The following is a 19,066-nucleotide window of genomic DNA, read 5'->3' as shown; positions in this document are numbered from 1 at the left end:
CTATAAGGCGCACTGGACTATAAGGCGCACCTTCAATGAATGGCCTATTCTAAAACCTTTTCCACACATAAGGCACACAGGATTATAAGACGCATCTGATTATAAAGTGTATCCGATTATAAGGTACACCTTTAATGAATGGCCTATTTTATAAAACTGTTGTCATATATTAGACGCACTGGATTATAAGGCGCACTGTTGGTTTTAGAGAAAATTAAAGGCTTTTAAGTGTGCCTTATAGTGCGGAAAATACTCTAATCCTTTTATCTGGAGCCAGGAGGATGTAGTGAAAAGGAGAACAAGTGGACCTGACTCACCATCTGTTAGCATAATCTACTGTAGCCTCCTGCCCTAGAGGAGAGGGGCTTACATCCTCACAGTGACTCACCTTCTGGTCCTCTTCCATCATGGCCTCTTGCTCTAGAAGTTTCTCCATCAGGATCTGCTCCTGTCTCTTTCTGTGTTCATTGTCCTCTTCTGCTTGCTGAGGAGATGGTATATACATGTCATCCATACACATGCAAATCAGAATCAAGTTAAACCGAACAACTGGAACGAAATCATTTTAAGTAGTTTTACCACGTCCTGTGAAATCAGAGCATTTATTTTACAGAATGTGTCACATGAAGTCATTAGTGGGCTTTGGAGGAGTAAAGAATAAAATAGCTTTAACAGTTTAAAGTCCCATATGAAATGTTCATGTCAATGCCTGCTGCACGCCCCCATTTATGTGGTGTGCATGCGCCACACGCACTTGTGCGTTCTTCTAGAAATTAAAATCGATACAGGACCTGTTCGTTTTCTACATGCTAGGAGTTGGTAGGGTTTGGGAGGGCCACTATGTATATGTAGAGACCTGAAAAAACATGTTTCTTATAATAGGACCCCTTTAACATGAAAACAGCTGTAAGCCAAATAGCTGAAAAACACATCCAGTAAGTCTTGAACTGGATCAAGTCCATGTGAACCTGTTGATCTGCTTGACTGGAATGTAGAACCCTTCCGTCCTAGAGCCAAACATGGACACACCTGTGCAGGTGAAATGCTTTGACAGCCTTTCTTTGAAATGGTTATGAGATCAACTTAAACTAGGAGAAACACTTATTAAGACCACTACATGTACACAAAACCTCTGTATCTCCACATCTATCCTCTCCAGAAGTTGCACCGAGGAAAACGCTGTTGCATGACTCAGATACTTGAAGTTGTGACAGTTTAGGCCTAAAACTGTGAGTTTGTTATTTAATATTTAATAATGTAGACTCTGGGTGTTGATTTAAGGTGATTTACAAACCTTTATACCTTCCTCCTCAACTCTACTAAAGGCTAGCAGCTCAAGGAGACACAAGCTGCATCCAGAATAATGCACAAAACTCTACGACTCATTCGTTGGTGAAGTTGCTTTGTCAGTGATGTAGGAGCCAAATTTAAGAAATAAAGGTAACAATTTTGGTTCTTCTGCATGTAATTTTTTTTGGTTTAGCGTCCATTATTATAAAGCACAAGAACAAGGCTAAATATATGAAGAATTGTTCATTTTCTGCCAGCTGATTGTTTTTTTCTACTGGAATTTCTGATCGTAATGGTGATGATGATGATCATATAATTCACCCTGTAAGCTTTAACGAATCGGACAAAAACGGGGAAGAAGACTGAGGGAGGAGTTGTTTTGGAGTTCTCTCCGAAGAACTTCACCGCCTCGTCGAAGGCATCCTGTAAGAGACAGACGTGGGGGCTTAATTTGGGTAAACATTTGGATGATTTCATGGACATGTCAGCTTCAATGTTACTAGAGAAAATCACACAGAAAGGTGTGCTCCTGTCACCTGTGCAATCTTGGCATCATCCTGCAGCTTCTTCAGCTTACTCTCATTCTGTGCGATGAAGTCTTTGAGCATGGTGTTGTGACCGTGAATGCTGTACTCTCGTTTCGTCAGCTCCATACCTCTGTTCAGCTCCTTCACGTCCAGAAGTACATTTTCCAACGACACTGAACGCAAGCAGAGGCACGTGTAACATTTGCAAAGCCCACGTTTCAATGGTAGAAAAAGTCTAACAAGAATGTGAGTGTATAGAATGTGAACTTGAAACCAGACTCACCTGCTGCAGCTTTCTCCACATAGTGCAGCTCGTTGTAAAAGAGAGAAACCTGCACGTATTTCTCCTTTACCACATTGGCTATGTAGTGTAAGAGCGTTAACTTGCGATCCGTCGATTTGGTATCGAGGAGCTGAGAGTGAAGCACATGAGAGAAGCCACAACTCAAGATAACACGAATAAAGAAAGGCTTTTAAAAGGGTAAAAAGAGGTATCCTACCAAGTCTAAACTTTGCAGCTTGAATCCATACACCGCTCCTCTTTTGCTGCTATTCATGTAGTTTCCAAGTGCCAAGATAATCTGATGAGGAGAAAATTTCCACGTTAAAAAAAACCCCCACAAGCATTCGTTTTTTAGCGTCACATTCAAACAACACACCAGTGGTGAGCTACCTCGAGAATTTTCTTTAGCTTTTGTGATGACTTGATGGACACAGACGCTGCGATGACGGCATGAATTTGCTGTTGGGGAACAAAGATGATGATGTGAGAAGGATATACACACACACACACACACAACACCACACACGTATTCGGTCTAAAGTGTTGTAAAGTAGTGTAACAAAAACGCTTCTTCTCACCGGCGTTAGCATCTGCAAGCTCTCAGAGAAGTTGCCGATGAAGGCCATGATGGTCATCTTCTGCATGAGTCGCTCTATTTTACTGAACTGCATCATGAAGCGGTCCTCGTCCGTCAGACTCTCCACGGGTTTGCGCTCCTTCTCGAACTGCCGGAGGGCTTTAATCTCACTCTCCGTGGGCTGGAAGCGCATCAGACATTCTACGAAGTCCACCGGCAGAGTTCGTAGGTCAAAGCTGAAAGACAGGAGGGCAAAGGTGAAATTGAACAAAAAGGAAGTAAGATATAATTTGAAAACAAATGATTTTGGTCTTAAAGTACTTTTTAAAAAACAAGATTTACATCTGAATAGCTTTGCAGATCTCCTCAGAGGTCTTGCCCACTTTCCTCAGTGTGATGGCCAGGTTCTTGGCTCTGTTGGAGTCCATTAGTGACACCTTGTTGGGCCCCTTCTGGATGACCTTCTGCTTGCTCATGCTGAGGTCAATTGCTGGACCCTGGGCCTTGGTCTTAAACATCTCCTCGAACTCATCCACGTTCAGGTCCTTAAAGGGAACAACAAAGACTCATTTCACATTGAGTTATCCTGACGATTAGTCGAGAACCTGGATCCGCTGACTGACAGTAGACTCTCACCTCTAGGATCCTCTCGTCATCAATCTCATTGAAAACAGTGCCGTTGATCTGGTTCGGCTTCAGGGCAACCCAGTTGAAGACGGGCATTCGGAACTTTGTCTTGATGGGTTTCTTGATCTTCACAGCTACACAGAACACAAAGCAGTTAGCTGAGCATCCTTGACCTGGAGCAGTTTGACTGAACGTGAATGCAGCAAAAGACCAAACAGCTTCTTTGGGAATTCTGAGATGGTAAAAATGGTAAATTGAGCCACATGTTCCATTGCATAGAGTAATCTTATTTGTTTGCACTTTGTTTTGCATCTTTTGGTTCCATTTTAAAAGTGCCAGAGTAAATGTTGAGTGAACTGACAAGAAACGCCTTGGGTTTTTTTCCTTCTTTTTTTACAGATATCTCATAAAATTCCGCCTGGACCAAAAAGACTCCAATCACAAGTGTGTATGTTGTGCACTCAATGCATTCATATTCACACACATGCAGATGTAAAGGCTGACAGGTACGATGGATGTCACAAAAACATTTGTTCCTATATTAAGTGATCGTTTTTGGTTCCTTCCTTTTTAATAAACTGAAGACGACACTCGTGATGCTTCGTGAAGCATTTTACCCTCTGGCAGGAGAATTAAGGCCAGGAGTCATGGTGAGGATTTTCTACCTGGCCCAGTGACAGCCATAATTGGACGGATTGTGACTATATTTGGCGCGTCGGCTCACTTGAAGTTGGACACTAAGGCGGTGAAAGAAAGACGAGGCTGGAATGGAAAAGGTAAACATACATAAATCATGAAGCCCATCCCAATCCATCTTTGTGTGCCACAACAAGGTCATTGTGTTCAGCATGCAGCCACCACTGTTATACTAATTTATACAAACACACACACACACTAACAAAACTACAGCAACGTATTTGAAATTTGGTATTTTCTTTGTTTTATGAAATTATGTTTTACAAGAAGAGAAAAAAAAAAGCAGACACGTAAATATAAAAAAAAATTTTGGAATATGATTCAAACACATTTCTTTAGATGTGACAAACTCGTGTATCATTAAAGCACAAAAACTACCAAGGCTTGAAATTACATTACACGAGTCGTGTGTTTTCTAAATGACTCAATGACAAAAAATACCATTTTCAAAATGCGTGATGAAGGAAGAGACAAACAACAAACATGACGAGCAAAACCTACAGAAAAGCTTGATGGGTCCCTCTGGTCGGCAGAAAAAAGACACAATTCAAGGAGAATTCATTATGAAAATTGCCAGGAATTAAGAGAAATGTTTACATTTCTAAATCTCAAACACACAATAAAGGATCTCGTTGTTTACTGACTGATAGAAGCAGCAACGCTGTACCTGCGATTTATACACACACCAAACCAGACATGTGAATGCAACACGATGCATGTGGTCCGTTAGGGAAGCCAACATTTATCTGACCAAGCAGAATATTACACCTATCTGTTTTACACTGTTCTGCCCCACCAGCCAGTAAACCTCTAGAAAACACAACATTCAGCCGCCGTCAGTAAAGTGCAATCACACACACACACGCAGCTGCTTCACAGTAAAAGCCTCCCAGCGCCGCCTCCAGCCTCGAGCCAACACTTTTTTCACATTCCCAGTCACCAGAATGCTATTAGAGCAGCTGCAGCAAGTATTCAACCTGCACTGAACTTTTACGTGCAATAAGTGACTCGTTGCAGGCAAACCTTTCCAAACGCAATTCACACAAGGCTTAGAAAACCCTTCAGCACAAAAACAATCTCTATATATCTGTTTTGGCTTTACGGTTTGGCAACACCTTTTTAAAAACCACAAAGGTTTTTCTTTATAATAAATGAAGAGGTGACAAACTTTAGCGATAGAGTAGGATACAACTTGCAGAAGTATGGAGAGAATATAGACTGTGTGCGTCACTCTACCAGAAGATGGAGACATAAATACCTGACATAACTTCAACTTTAAGGTGGCATTAATATTTCATGTTAATTGTAAAGCAACTGGGAATATAAATACCTGTGAAACGCCCATTAGAGGATCACTTTTCATCACAATCATAAATCAAGGACTAATTTTTCTTCCTGGATTATTGACCCTACCTGCCAATCCAGAGTTCATTATGACCGTGGGTGTCCCGCTGCCAGGTAGTGGGGGGGCTCCTGGAGGAGGTGGAGGTGGTGGAGGTGCTGACATCGCTGAGGGTGGACCTGGAGGAGGAGGAGGAGGTGGTGGTGGAGGTGGAGGTGGAGGAGGAGGTGGAGGAGGCGCTGCTGCGGGAAAGGTTGAACAGGGGCCGTTTGACACTGATGGGGGAGAAAAACACACAAATAATACAACAGGTGAATTTTATCTCCTGTTTTATCACGTCTTTCTGCATTTGGACAGGGATCAAGCGCCAAACAAACATACAAGTTCCGTTCACCGGAGGCAGGGGCGGCGGCGGTGGAGGACCAGGCACGCCTGCTACCACTCCCACAGAGTTTGGATCGACCAATACGCCATTTCCTCCTAACACAGAACCCCATAAACCCTCCACACCAGAGTGGGGGGACGAGGGCAGGATGGAGATGTCACCATCTCCCTTTTTGTGGATCTTGATGGTGCCTTGCTTCTCCAACTCGTGAATCTTTTTCTCCAGTTTACTCTGACGCAGGATGGCCTCATCCTTCTCCTTCAGCATCTGCCGCAGCGAGTGCACCTGGGAACTGGTGTCTTTGTAGACTTCCTGAATGAGAGAGAGTGTGTCCATTAGCATTTCATGAAAGACTTCTTAACACTCATATCCTTTTTTTTTTTTTTCCTGAAAGGTTTAGGGTGAGAGTTTTTACCCTAATGGATTCGAGGTCCTTGTTCCTTTGCATCAGCTGCTTCTCCAGCTCCACGATTTTGCACATGGCCTCATTCTCCATGTCCTGCAGCTTCTCGGTCATCTGTAGGAAGAATGACAAAGAGAAAAAGTTACACATGGTGATGACAACTAATACAAAGAACTAAACACATACCCCCCCCCCCCCCCCCCCGCGCTATCTGCATCCTGAAATGAGACTGAGGAGTCTGCATGGTGGATCGGGAGCGCTCACGTGGGACATGTTCTCCTCCAGCTCCTCCACGCGCTCCAGCGCAGCGTTTTTGGTCTCGGCATCCTCCAGAAGGGCTCCGACGTCAAACACGTTATCCAAGTAGGCCTGAATCTGGACTTGCAGCTTATCGCTCTCTGTATGCTTTAGTTTCTAGAAAGCAAAAAGATGTTGTGATGTTTAGAGAGAGGCGGGCGGAGCGTGAATCTCGTCTAAGCAGCATGATGAAAGGTTTTTCTCTCAAGTGACTGAAGTGGTACTGTCTCAGAGCTGCACTTAGATAAATATTAAGAGTCTGTCTGTACATTCATGTCTCAACTCACATCTAAGTATTCATCCAGACACAGCTTGGTGAAGTCAAACTGTAGATGAACTCTGAAGTTCATGTCCTCCACGGAGTGAACGACAATGTTGATGAACTGCATGCAGGCCACCTGGAGAACGGAAACACTTTGTAAATGCAGCTTTAACATATCAAGGGGTTGTAAAGAAAGATAATTAAGGCTAGTTAAGATATTATCAAATGGCTTCATGCTTAGTATCACATCTACTTCTTTTTAATATTAATATTAATTCCACTAATACTGTTTGAATAAATGTACATTATTATTTCTGCTTGGAAGTGAACAAAAAAAATCAGTTTAAACTCCATCAGTTGAGTCATGTGTAAACATATCAGGCCAGATCTCCTCACAGCTCCTAATGTACACACACACACGCACACACACACACACACACATGCACACACATGCACACACACACACACACTGGCTTCATAAATGTCCAGTAAGAAGCTCAGCTTGGTGCGTCTGTTTCAGTCCCACAAATGAACTCTGGGTTTGTGACAGACGTCAGAGCAGAACTTTCTTTTACTTTTATCTGCAGGGATAATTAGCACTGCTCCTTCAGAAAATGACAGACTTGGCCAGGGTTCCTTGTTGAGGGCCACTCCTATTTTATGTACTGTTTTGCACATGTGTAGCTTTGTGCTGCAATGAGGAAATGGCAGGGTTCTGCCAGAGACTAGATAGTTCTGTGAGTACGTATCTCTAAACTGGGGGGGGGGGTTTGACTTTGGACTTCCCCTGCTCTACCTGAGAAGAGTACCTTTTTGTTATGATCTGGTGCTATCAAAATAAAAATGAATTGAACATCAATGTTTCTCACTGGTTCTTGTTTTTAAACACCTTTTCTATCACGTCCTTCCTCTGCTCCCATCCATCCCAGAGTTTACCGTCAGTCCTAATTAGTCTCCCAACATCCACTCAGAGCTTCATCTCATATCTCTGACTCTGGATGTTTGAAGCATCGCAAGTGTGATCAATAAGCCATTAAGATGTGTGTGTGTGTGTGTGTGTGTGTGTGTGTGTGTGTGTGTGTGTGTGTGTGTGTGTGTGTGTGTGCGTGCGTGCGTGCGTGAACATACCATGAAGTCAATGTTGTTGTCCTCATTTTTGAAATACTCCATTAGCTTCTCAAACCGCTGCGTCTCCATGCACACCTGGAACACAAACCACATACAACTCATCTAACTGTCGTCCAGGAGCACAGATGACATCACCACATGCTCAATTCTGCTGGTGGTACAATTCTTCACTGCATAGACTTAGGTTTTTGCTCCGCCAGAGATGCCAGTGTGAACTAGAATTTAGGGAGGGAGAGAGACACGCTGCAGTTCATCTGGAGGTCAGTGAAGGAGATGGAGCATGATGAAGAATTGAGGTGGAAGAGATGAGGGTGTGTGTATCCAAAAATGTCTAAGTAATTTTTTGAAGTGCCACCCTGTCATGCATAGAAACACATCTCTCCAGTACACAAGAGATGTGTACACAAACCCTCATCTGTAACAAATCATGCTGGAGTTCATCTTGTTACCATGGAAATAAAAAAAACCCACAAACAATAACAGTTCTTTCATAACAAAAGGCGCTGCATCAGAACGCAGTTGTTTTGTGTAGAAAGTTGAGCGGAGAAAAAAACAAAAAAATAGTTGTCCTGCTGGGGAGGATAAACAACGACGCTCAGGATAAAGGATCCAGAAGAATGTCCTCAAACGCTCCCAGATGATTACGCTATCATGACACTAACCTTCATCTCATTAGATGAGCTGCTTTCTCCCTCAGCCTTATTCTCCCACAAATGCCACTGAGCAACTCTCAATATTTCATTCAAAGGTGTAAATATTGCATTAAGTAGGTCTGCTGCTAGCACCCACTCCATCATAAACCTCCCACTCCATTAAGGTTGGCCAGAATATCTCTTCAGGTTCAGGATCAGACGAGGCGATCCACTATCTCCCTCTGACCTTTGATGTGTCTCCCAAATCCCGTTGGCGCACGCAAAATAGTTTCTGTGTTATGCGGCTAAACTGCTGCCTGTCATCTGTGAACAATAGAACTAGCCCCTTCTCAGGAATGTGGAGTTTGCTGGTCACACATGTGCCAACGGAGCATTCCTCTAAGGCTGAGTCATCATTTGAAACACAGTGGAATCGTAATGACATGTACGTCTCCTTCGTGCCCCCCCTTCGTCCTCGTAGGCCGTACCTCCTTAAAGTTGTCGAACGCAGAGAGAATAATTTCGTGGCCTCCTCTCACGAGGCAAACCGCCGCCAAGAGTTCCAGAACCAGTGCTTTAGTTCTGTAAAAAAGGGAGAAGACAAAAGCAGGAATGTTTAGTAAATGAGAGTGAACACAGAACGGACCTGATGAAAGTCTCCTTAACGTGAATATATTAGTGTCTAATACCATTAAAGGTATTTTTAGTGGTGCTTAAAATTTAAAAAAAAAAAAGATTTAGTATTTGTGTTCATTCAGACAAGGATTTTGCGGCCCGGATGAGAAACTATGCGACAGGTGATGTGAAGTATCTTCACGTGTACTTCAGAGGAAATAGTCCAGCCTCGGGACATGAAGTGAAAACACACACAGAGAAGCGAGTCCTTCTGCCGGCTGTTTCGGTAAGCAGATGTCAGCGTAGTGGAGCGTGTCGGAGGTGCCCTGACCCGTCTGTCGGCATGAACGTGGCCCCGAGCTGCAAAGACACTCACTCTGGACCAGACAGCAGAGGAGCGCCGGGGCCGCAGTCGGATTCTGAACGCTCCATTATAGACTGGAGCCCTAGTTCTCGTATGTTTTAAGATCCAAAGCATTAAGTCCTCTTTTGTTATCCGTGACTTATTGACACTCAGACGTTCCTGGAGCTAAAGATTAAATAATGCACTCTGATACCAAGTTACAGTTTAAACACTTACCTTGGGTTTTTATTGTTGAGACTTAGTGCAATTTCATTCACAGCATGTGGATGTGACATGACCATGTTGAAGCCGTACTGGAGAATGAAAAACACAGGAGGGGATTTAATCTGAGACAAAACTAATTTACAAAAAAGTACGGAGCTGCATTGCACCTCGTATAAAAGTGAGTTGGACTTCAGTAGATGACTGACATGTGGCCCCGTGTGGACATCCTTTGAGGACTGACCTGGTAGTTCATGATAGCACGCAGACACATGATGCAGACGTGGACGTCATCTTTCTTGCAGACCAGTCTTGAGTTTTTTAGAGTTCTCCGGCTCGGGAGTGTGTTGTAACTAAAGACGGAAATGACAAAAACAAGTCAGTGATAAAGGGACACAAGGCTTGTTTTACTTCAACAGGTTGAGCCTATGAGCATTCCACCACAAACACCAGACCACTGGATGAATAAAACACAGATGGCATGAATGAGCCTCCATCACACGCCACCTCCTTCCCATAGGGATGCTATTAAACTGCCAAAACACCTTGCATTAGCAGACACAAAGACCACATAATCTAGAGCCTCGCCCGGGGCCCCGGGGTGCCCTCTTTGGATTGTTTTACTTGCATGCCTTTCACAAAGATATCACTTAAAGCTGGCACAATAGGCGCCGTCATTTGTATGCAGCGTGGTGCCTGTGCTGCTTCACGTGAACAACAAGACCTTTTTTCCTGGTGCAGCTTTCACAATAAAAAGAGAAACGCTGGAGCAGCAGCGTTACTGGGTAATAGTCAGAACTCTGAAGAAAACAGTTTATTATCAGACTTTTAGTCACGAGGCTCTGAATAAAATAGTGTCTCCAAGCTCCAGATAGATTCGCTGATTCATTTCAGCTTCCATGTCTAGAGGCGTGACTTCTCTGTGAGTCACAGCACGGCAAGTTTGGGTGCCTGAAAAAAGAAGTCAAGCATTTTTATTTTTTTTTGTGCCTGTTGTTGAGAATTCTTTAATCTTAAAAATTAGCTTCTCTCATTTTGAAATTAAAAGTTGTAATCTAAGAGAATGCCTGACTTATATTCTGTCTATTTGTGTGATGTGTTTGTAATCTAACAGCAGGACGTGGTGCCAGTCAGATGTAAAACAAACACGCGGCTGCTTTTCTAGACACTTGCTCACAAAACTGCAGCGCCCGGCTCACACTGCATCAAAAATAATCACAGGAGGAGTTGATTCAGGGCTGGTGCTCCGCTGATTCATCGGCCCTGTAAACTGAGGCGTGGCACAGTCAAGAAAAAAACAAGCTACAATACATCTTTATCTCAAACTGAGGTACTACAATAATGCTTTATTATGTAACACCAATAAAAAGTCCAACTTTGACCTGCTTTGACTTGCCTCAGGTTACTCAACCAAGCTTTACTCACCACTTCAGATAGTATAAGGTTATATTTTAAAGAGCTTTTAAATCGCAATCAGTATGAACTCAATCAAATAAAGAAAAAGAGTCTATGGAGACAGATTTTCAGGTGATAAAACGATCAGATCAGACGGTCTTAAAGCAGAACCATCACCATGACTACGGCTGAGACACTGTATCATGGAGACAGATACACAAATACAAACAGGACAGATTGTTTAATAGGGTGAAGACAAACAAATGAAATTTAATTTCAATTCCAAAAAAATGGAGTGAAGCCAAAATCAACACACGGTGTTGTCTTTCCTGTTAAAAGTATTGTTGATGTTGTAGATGAAAATAAGGGTTTTACCCACAGAGTGGGTTGTTTCTTAAAATGAGATAGGTACCACCACAGAGGGACCACAACCACTACACCTAGAACTACACACAACACACATCTAACTACACAGTCATAGTTGCTGCTAACTCTGCTGCTCCTCACACATACCGTCTCATCTCAGAGCACTTTGGACAGCTCAGTGTGCTCGGTGTCCTTCAGGGTGGTATGTTTGAAAAGCATAAAGAATTTAACTCGTCACTCAGTCGATGGAGGGTCTGTCACTTATATTGCATTAAATTAAACTAATCTACGGCAGGGTAAAGATAATAAAAGTCAAAGATCCTGTATAATGGACATTTAAGGATCATTAAACCACATATATTTGGTTTGAGCGTCATTATTAGAAACATCTCAAAGCTAATAGTTCTTAAATATAGAAGACTGTTAGAAGCTACCTTATCTGTCCTTAGTGGATGCAGCTTAGTAAAATCCTTAGCTTCTACAGGGCATTTGTATAAACTAGGCTAGCTCCTGCACATGGCATTTAGAGACCCACACAAGTAGCACACAGGCACAGAGGCAAGAACAATGAGTGCAGAAAAACCAATTTGCTCCAAGGAAAAGAGGGATTCAGACTGAAGCGCAGGAGGGGAGGATGGCAGTACAAATAATTCACATCCCAGACACAGAAGACGGGACGGAAAAATAGGCAGTGCTAGCGGGGGGGGTACATGTACAATGTGGTGTGTGTGTGTGTGTGTGTGTGTGTGTGTGTGTGTGTGTGTGTGTGTGTGTGTGTGTGTGTGTGTGTGTGTGTGTGTGTGTGTGTGTGTGTGTGTGTGTGTGTGTGTGTGTGTGTGTGTGTGTGTGTGTGTGTGTGTGTGTGTGTGTGTTTTGAGGGAGCAGGGATGTGGACCAAAGAGAACCTGCCTGCTGTCAAGGAATGGCAGATAGAAGAGAAGATGACTATGGAGAAAGGCCAGGACAGAAAAACAGAAGATACAGTCATCCTCTCATCTGGTCGTTGTTGGATATCAGAAAATGTAATATACAGAGAAAAAGAAACAAACTTTTGCAACAAACAAAAATAAAATATTCCCACAAAAGCTTCTAATTATATTATGAGTTGAATTTCTTGTCATCCAAAACTGATATAATCAGCTTTTAAAAAATAAATAAATAAATAAAATTCTACACATGTCTAACAGTAAACTTAACATTTTAAAAACTTCTCATTAATTTATAGTAAGAAAGGTGAGCAAATGAGTGAGAGCCTTTTAAAGCATTTTCTTTGTTAATATGTTAAATAGTAAAAGAAGGTGATAGTATACTGGACCAAAACATCAATCGAATGACAGAGAGGATTAGTGAAATAATACACAACTGAATGGAATTTGTGCTTCAGAATATGTGTCTATTAACATAGGCTTCTTAGTGCTGTATCCTCTGTGCACAGCATTTGGAATTAAAATGAAAAAAGGAAAAAAAGATTTACTCCATGAAAGAGATGGGTTTTTTTGCTTCAACTACATCATCTGTCACATGAAAAACAGCTGTGAATAATGAGGTTTGACAATCCAAATAATCAAGACAAATAATATTTCGCCCCCTGCTGCAGAAATGAGTTTTAAGCCCTTTAAAGCCTCCCAGACCTCGTGAAACGGGTGTCAGGGCATCATATGAAAAGTGTGACTTCTAAAAATAACCACAATATAACTCCATTGATTCAGTTAAACACTGGGTACCAATGAAACAAAGAACCCTGTAATGCAAGTTAGCTGAAAAAAAAAAAAAAAAGCAAGGAATTACAAAAACACACGTGGTGAATGGTAAATCTCTTTCACAAACTTTAATGTGTGCATCGTACCGTAATGTGGAATGTCGCCCAGCACGTGTGATACCATTCCCAGTGATGGGAGATGGCAGCGTGTTTCCTCCGTGTAAGTCTTCTATAGAGCGGCTCCAGGGCTTCGACTCCAACATGGCCTCTGGGCTGTTCTCCAAACAGTCTCCATCAAATCTATCGTACCGTGAAAACAAGACACAAAGCAGGAAAGCAAACACTGAAAGCATTAGATTGGTATCAGTGGGTTTTAGGAGGTAATAAAAAAAATATGATAACATGACACTCGTGATCTTCTTTTCTTTGATGAGTAACAGAAGTGTTATCTGAAGAGTTCCCAAAACCTGCCAACTGAGGCAGAATATTTCATATTTATTTATATTTTATTGGTTTAGAGTTTACTCTTCCTGAAACATGACAGTGACAACATTAGCATCAGACTCTGACACACATGCTACTAGTTATGGCAAGACGACCGACCACCAGGATCTGCCCCAACGGGGAGTTTTTCCTGGCCTCTGTGGCTTTATGCTTTCTCTCTGGGCCTCAGATGGTTTCCTCTTTTTCGTCTGACTTTGCAAACGCTTCGAGACGCCTCTGGTGTGATTCAGTGCTGCATAAATCAAAAATGACTTGACTTGTACGTCACCATCAGCAAGGTAAGCTAAGGTCAGCTAGATAGGAACATAAACTAACAGTCATTTCGCTGATGCTGTCATGGCGACACAACCAGGTATGCTGTATCACTCATCCAATGTGCTCATTAATTTAAATTTTTACTTTTTATTTTTTTTATATACTGGTTTAATCCCAAGAGGGAAATTAAGAAAGCACATTCTAATTAATGGTTCAAATGCAAATAGTAGAATAATAAATAAAAATATAGAATAGTAAATAAATAAGACAAAACATAGGTGACATGTTAAGCTAACAAGCATTGCAGGTAATGAAACCATAGAAACACACTCCTGAGACGGATAGCTAACTGAGTCAAAATTCAACTTAAAACCATGGAAACCAAAAATAAAGTTCAAGTCGATGACTAGCAAACAGCGCCAAAAGAAAAACGGGCTGCTGCAGGTCAAAAGTGTGGTTGAAAATAGTATTTATAATATATATAACAGGATTTGAGAGGTCCTCTAAAAACTATATATATATATATATAAATAAAATGACAGAAATCCCTTTATAACAAGTGGCACCATTTCATTTCATGTTATGACTGATCTGTAGAGAGTTCCTTAGAATAATGTTGTGGCTTCAGAACGAAAATGTGACGGATAGATGTGTGGGAGCTTTCCCATATCTAAAACTACAAATATATCTGCGTTCAGCAAAACCCCTTTTACTGCACATGACGTATTGGTCACGTACTCCAGGTTTTGAGGTTAACACACCAGGTACCCCAAAGGTCTAGTGTTTTGTTTAACTTGGCAAAGACCTTGGAAAGAACTGGTGGTTCCAGGCTGGTGTGATCCTGTTCAGGCTTTAGATTTGCTGTTTCCATGACTTTAAATGTTGCTGCCATGGAACTACGCATAAACATGCTTTTACGGCAAACCCTTCATAATGTGGACAGACTCTAATGACATATGGTGAAGTGGAGGAGTGAATTAAAACTTAACTGTGTGGCTCTTTTGCCCTGAACAGGGACCTTGTGACTAATAATCACTCTGTCATCTATGAATAGAAGTCTATGGTTGTTTAACAGAGGGCCAATGTGTCAGCCGTGGGTCCCGAGTGACTCAGTGTTTCTGAGGGCCTGGCAGCAGCCATAGTGTTGGTGGTGTATGGAGATGCATCAGCGGCTGTGCAGAATAGCAGCATTATGTTTCTTGTCAGCCCTGACTAGAGATTATGGTGGTGGAGGGAGACAGAGACAGTGGCGACTTACGTGACAGCATACTGTGCAAAAGAAAGATACTCCACCAACACGTCCAGGCCTTTGTTATCTTCGTTCAGGAACTCTCTTACCCACCTGAAGACAGACGAAATAACAGTCTGAGTCAAGAAATCATGACATGTGTCGACACTTTCACATACATCCGGAATTAAAAAAAAGATCACTACCTTACAATGAAAAAGATGAATGTACTGAGATTTTTTTTTATTTTCTTGTCTCATCACTGATTTTGTGATCTTCCTTGGGGGGTTGTGCTGGATTGTACAATTTTTAGCAGGATTACACGAAACGTACATGGGGAAGAACCTACTAAATCTTAGAATAGTTCTGGACAAACAAGGAGATGTGGGCATAACCAATTCCATTATGACTGTGAGCCTTTTCACCATTAGGATTGACTCACTTATACAGAAGTGACCATGAAACTGTGGAACATTGGGTATTATCCAAGAATATATGGGAAAATTCGGATTTTTTTCTAACTTTATCATTAACATAACTATATAGTTCAGTTAATACCTATAATGTGGGTTAGATTTTGGTTTAAAGATGTTGTTAAGATGTTAAGGATGTTGTTAATGAATTGTATGCTCTTCTGAAAGTTTATCGAGTTTCACTTCGGTTCCAAATAGATTAGCAGCGATGCTTTTTTATTCCTTCCACTAACAACAACACAAAATCTTGGAAAGTCCCTTCTCACAATGACATTAAGATCTTTTCGAGACGCTCACTTCTGTCTTCTGACAGCATTCCGTCATTTTTCCTTCATGACTTTAGAATACAGATGTTTTCATATTATTGTCCTTCTTCTCCATGAGTTTCTCCCTCACTCATGACTCGTTTTTAAAAAGCTTCAGGGTTTCCTGGCTCAGAGCAGTAAACTTATCAATGCTCAGATGCATTTGAAAAATGCCAAACTACTGACATGCACAACAAAATGTCCCCACTGAGTCTGCTTCATTTTTCTCTCTGGAATTCTACAACACACAAATCTTTTCTAAATGTGGTAAAGACGACCCGACCCCCCCCCCCCCAGACTGACCTGAGCCCATTCTCATCCTCCATGTGGGGAATGAAGCGGGCCACCCATTCAGCACTCAGCGTGCCTTCATGTTTTCTTGGGGGTTTTTTTTTTGTCTCTGTGCAGCTTTTCAGAGGAGGACTCTACCTCTAGTAATGTCCAGCTCTCCTTCCATATTTGCGGGCAATGTGCGCCGAATCACACATCTACACTTAATCGATTCTTGTATAAGTGTAGTTTTTTATTGAAGCCTTGGCAGCCTCCACAGGCAGGACCACTCAGTGATTAGTGAAATATGCATAAACACGATGACAAGATGGTAGTACAGTGTCGATGACGATGCTAGAGAACGATGAAGATGCTAGAAACGACCGCTTTAAAAATCAACTATATCTGTTTTTTTACTAGCTCCCCTGTAGTGTAACTACACGGGAGCAAGTAAAACAAATAAGACTGTCCAGTAAAGCGGTGTCTGGCTGAGCCTGTGGTGTTTTAAAAGGCCTTGGAGGTGTGGCCTTGTCGGGCCACATGGTAATCATTACCACAGGATACTAAGCAACAATCCTCCCATTCACCACATGTTGTTGACCACTGAGCAACATGTGAGGAGCAGGCAGGCAGGCAGGGGGCCAGGCTTATCATCAGCAGCTCTCATACAGAGACAATCTGACTATTATACACACCCTACATGATGTACTGTATATTCCACTGTTTCAGAACAGAAAAGAAGCACTAATCATTCACCACAAGCGGGTGACATCTTGTTCCCTCTCCAGCCGCTCTCGTACTATGTCGAGCTTTCTTACCGTCCGTTTGTCGTTATGGTAATACCTCTTTGTCTAAGCTTGATTAGGTAGATTATTTGTGTAATCTAATTGAGCAGCATAAGGTGTCTAAAGAGAGTTAATCTACGTATATAATTCTTCAAATGATGTGCCAGATGGGCATTGTATCTGGCCGTGGTTGGAGAGTAATCAGATTGATGTGCAGCAGCATAAAATGTTTAGTCAGTGAGGCAGACAAATTGGAGGAAAGACGTGTGTGTGTGGGAGGTAACTAAAAGAAAAGCCTGGCATGTGTTTGAGATCTTGAGACAATTGTGTAACCGGTGTGTCTCTGCATCTTTGCTGTCTCAACAGTCTGTAGCTAACAGCCCCTTCCTGTCCTCGACAGGGTCCTGATGTCTCCTGTGGCCGCCCACCCTCAAAATCCCTTCCAGCTGCTAACTTCAATTCTCAATCCAACCAAAGAATCCTGGAGAATTAAGAATTAGCATTATGGTCTGTCTATACACAGTCATCATTTGTGGCTCCTCTGCAGCCATAGGCTCAGACCTCTATGACCACAAGATAAACAAACTCAGGGTGTAACCATTGATAAATGTGATCAATTTCTAAATTAAAAAAAAAACCTACTAACCACATTACCAGAAATGGTTGTCCAGAATGTATTAGGCCTCATTAATGATGGTGAATGCAATATATCATAGTGTGTTCAATGTCTGTTTAACTATCGTGTTTTCTAATCACAGAGATGGGCCCTGTGGTCTGCAGCAAAATAGAACACTGAGACGTTGTGTGATTCTCACTGAGATATTGATCTTCCTTTGAGGCTTGACTGCATGGCAAAGAATCAATATCAGATGCAGCAGGTTGAGGCCCGTTACTTTGTAGTAACTAGAATCACACCTGAATACTTTACTAGTTATTAATCAGCCATTAAATAATGCAAGTGTTAACAGCTCACAGCATACTATGTTATCTCTTTAGAACGAGGCGAAACACTGAATTATCGAGATGTGCAGATCAGCTACTTCAAGAAAAATGTGCTTTCTTTCCAGAGGGTGCTCATGTGGAGGCCGCCCAAAACAATCAATCGATTCATCTTTTCTCCATCGCCACATGGCTTTCTGTGTAATATTAGGCCAGAGGCCCCAAGACGAGTGGGGGATGGTGTGAGTGGTTTGTGTTGATGTCTGCATCTCCGGGTGTCTGGAATGTCAGACTTTCCCCCCTTGAATCTAATATAACAAGGTCCCAGACAACCAGCACTACACCACGCAAACTTCACACAATCCTGCATTGACTCACCCTATATGATTTGTCCGTAAGGAAATTTCCAGTTCTCTCAGGATTTGGGTGGACTCCTGAACTCTCCGTCTGAATTTCTGAAGAAGGAAAGAGATGGGGGGGGGGGGGGTGTTAATATTTTATTCTACCAACAGAACCAACAGAACCTTAAATCAGGAAGCAAAGAGTTGCTTTGGCTGGGGAACACTGTTCCAACAGAAATGTCAAGAAACAGGCATAAACACAAACCGCAGTGAGATATTACATGGCTTAAAAAAAATAATTTTGGACTGTGCTGTTAAAATCAGATTTTTTTTAATGGACTTTTCAGTTGCCAGTAACCATTCAGTAGGCTAGAAGAGTAGGAGAGCTGACTCGCTGGAAACTGAATATGGCACAGTTCCTTTTATCGTGTTATTTCACATCAGTCCTTTATACAGCTGCTGGCAGCCGTGTGATAAAATCAAGTAACCTAGTTGGGTATGTCTCAGGGCCCATCAGGACACAGGGCAGCCACACACACACACACACACACACACACACACACAAACACACACACACACACACACACACACACACACACACACACACACACACACACACACACACAGAAGAACAGTACAGTGACCAAAGGCCCAGAGAGAGTAAATGACAACCAAGTGGAATCTACGGCTTCCCAGAGCTCCTGTAGCTTTAAGATGAGCTCTAACAACATGGAGCCAGGAGCCTCCAATTTATTACAGAGAAACACAACAGAACAGAGAAAGTGAGTGGGTTTCCCTTTCATTTCATCCTTAGACAGGAGGTGAGCTAAAATACACAAAAACAAAAAGTCCCTCTGAGCTGTTACACAACCGCAGT

At 42.2% G+C, this 19,066-nt stretch overlaps 1 protein-coding gene across 4 annotated transcripts in view; it reads right to left on the bottom strand.

Moving 5' to 3' along the window:
- fmnl2a (formin-like 2a) overlaps nucleotides 1–19,066 on the bottom strand; it is a 46,398-nt gene that overhangs the window by 5,359 nt on the left and 21,973 nt on the right. For all 4 annotated transcript variants that reach the window (XM_068328636.1, XM_068328637.1, XM_068328635.1 and 1 more), the window contains exons 4-24: nucleotides 18,227–18,303; nucleotides 15,107–15,190; nucleotides 13,237–13,389; nucleotides 9,874–9,982; nucleotides 9,645–9,721; nucleotides 8,938–9,031; nucleotides 7,818–7,892; nucleotides 6,715–6,825; nucleotides 6,395–6,544; nucleotides 6,143–6,244; nucleotides 5,724–6,039; nucleotides 5,414–5,617; nucleotides 3,314–3,438; nucleotides 3,020–3,222; nucleotides 2,679–2,913; nucleotides 2,491–2,559; nucleotides 2,318–2,398; nucleotides 2,101–2,230; nucleotides 1,827–1,990; nucleotides 1,612–1,713; nucleotides 389–484 (exon numbers count right to left, since the gene is read on the bottom strand). In XM_068328636.1, coding sequence (XP_068184737.1) covers nucleotides 389–484; nucleotides 1,612–1,713; nucleotides 1,827–1,990; nucleotides 2,101–2,230; nucleotides 2,318–2,398; nucleotides 2,491–2,559; nucleotides 2,679–2,913; nucleotides 3,020–3,222; nucleotides 3,314–3,438; nucleotides 5,414–5,617; nucleotides 5,724–6,039; nucleotides 6,143–6,244; nucleotides 6,395–6,544; nucleotides 6,715–6,825; nucleotides 7,818–7,892; nucleotides 8,938–9,031; nucleotides 9,645–9,721; nucleotides 9,874–9,982; nucleotides 13,237–13,389; nucleotides 15,107–15,190; nucleotides 18,227–18,303 — 2,757 coding nt within the window. The remainder of the gene's footprint in view (nucleotides 1–388; nucleotides 485–1,611; nucleotides 1,714–1,826; nucleotides 1,991–2,100; nucleotides 2,231–2,317; nucleotides 2,399–2,490; nucleotides 2,560–2,678; nucleotides 2,914–3,019; nucleotides 3,223–3,313; nucleotides 3,439–5,413; nucleotides 5,618–5,723; nucleotides 6,040–6,142; nucleotides 6,245–6,394; nucleotides 6,545–6,714; nucleotides 6,826–7,817; nucleotides 7,893–8,937; nucleotides 9,032–9,644; nucleotides 9,722–9,873; nucleotides 9,983–13,236; nucleotides 13,390–15,106; nucleotides 15,191–18,226; nucleotides 18,304–19,066) is intronic.

Source organism: Antennarius striatus, chromosome 12 (assembly GCF_040054535.1).
Source record: "Antennarius striatus isolate MH-2024 chromosome 12, ASM4005453v1, whole genome shotgun sequence".
Lineage (NCBI taxonomy): Eukaryota > Metazoa > Chordata > Actinopteri > Lophiiformes > Antennariidae > Antennarius > Antennarius striatus.
The sequence above is the reverse complement of the archived record's forward strand: the minus strand, read 5'-3'. Positions and strand labels throughout refer to the sequence as shown.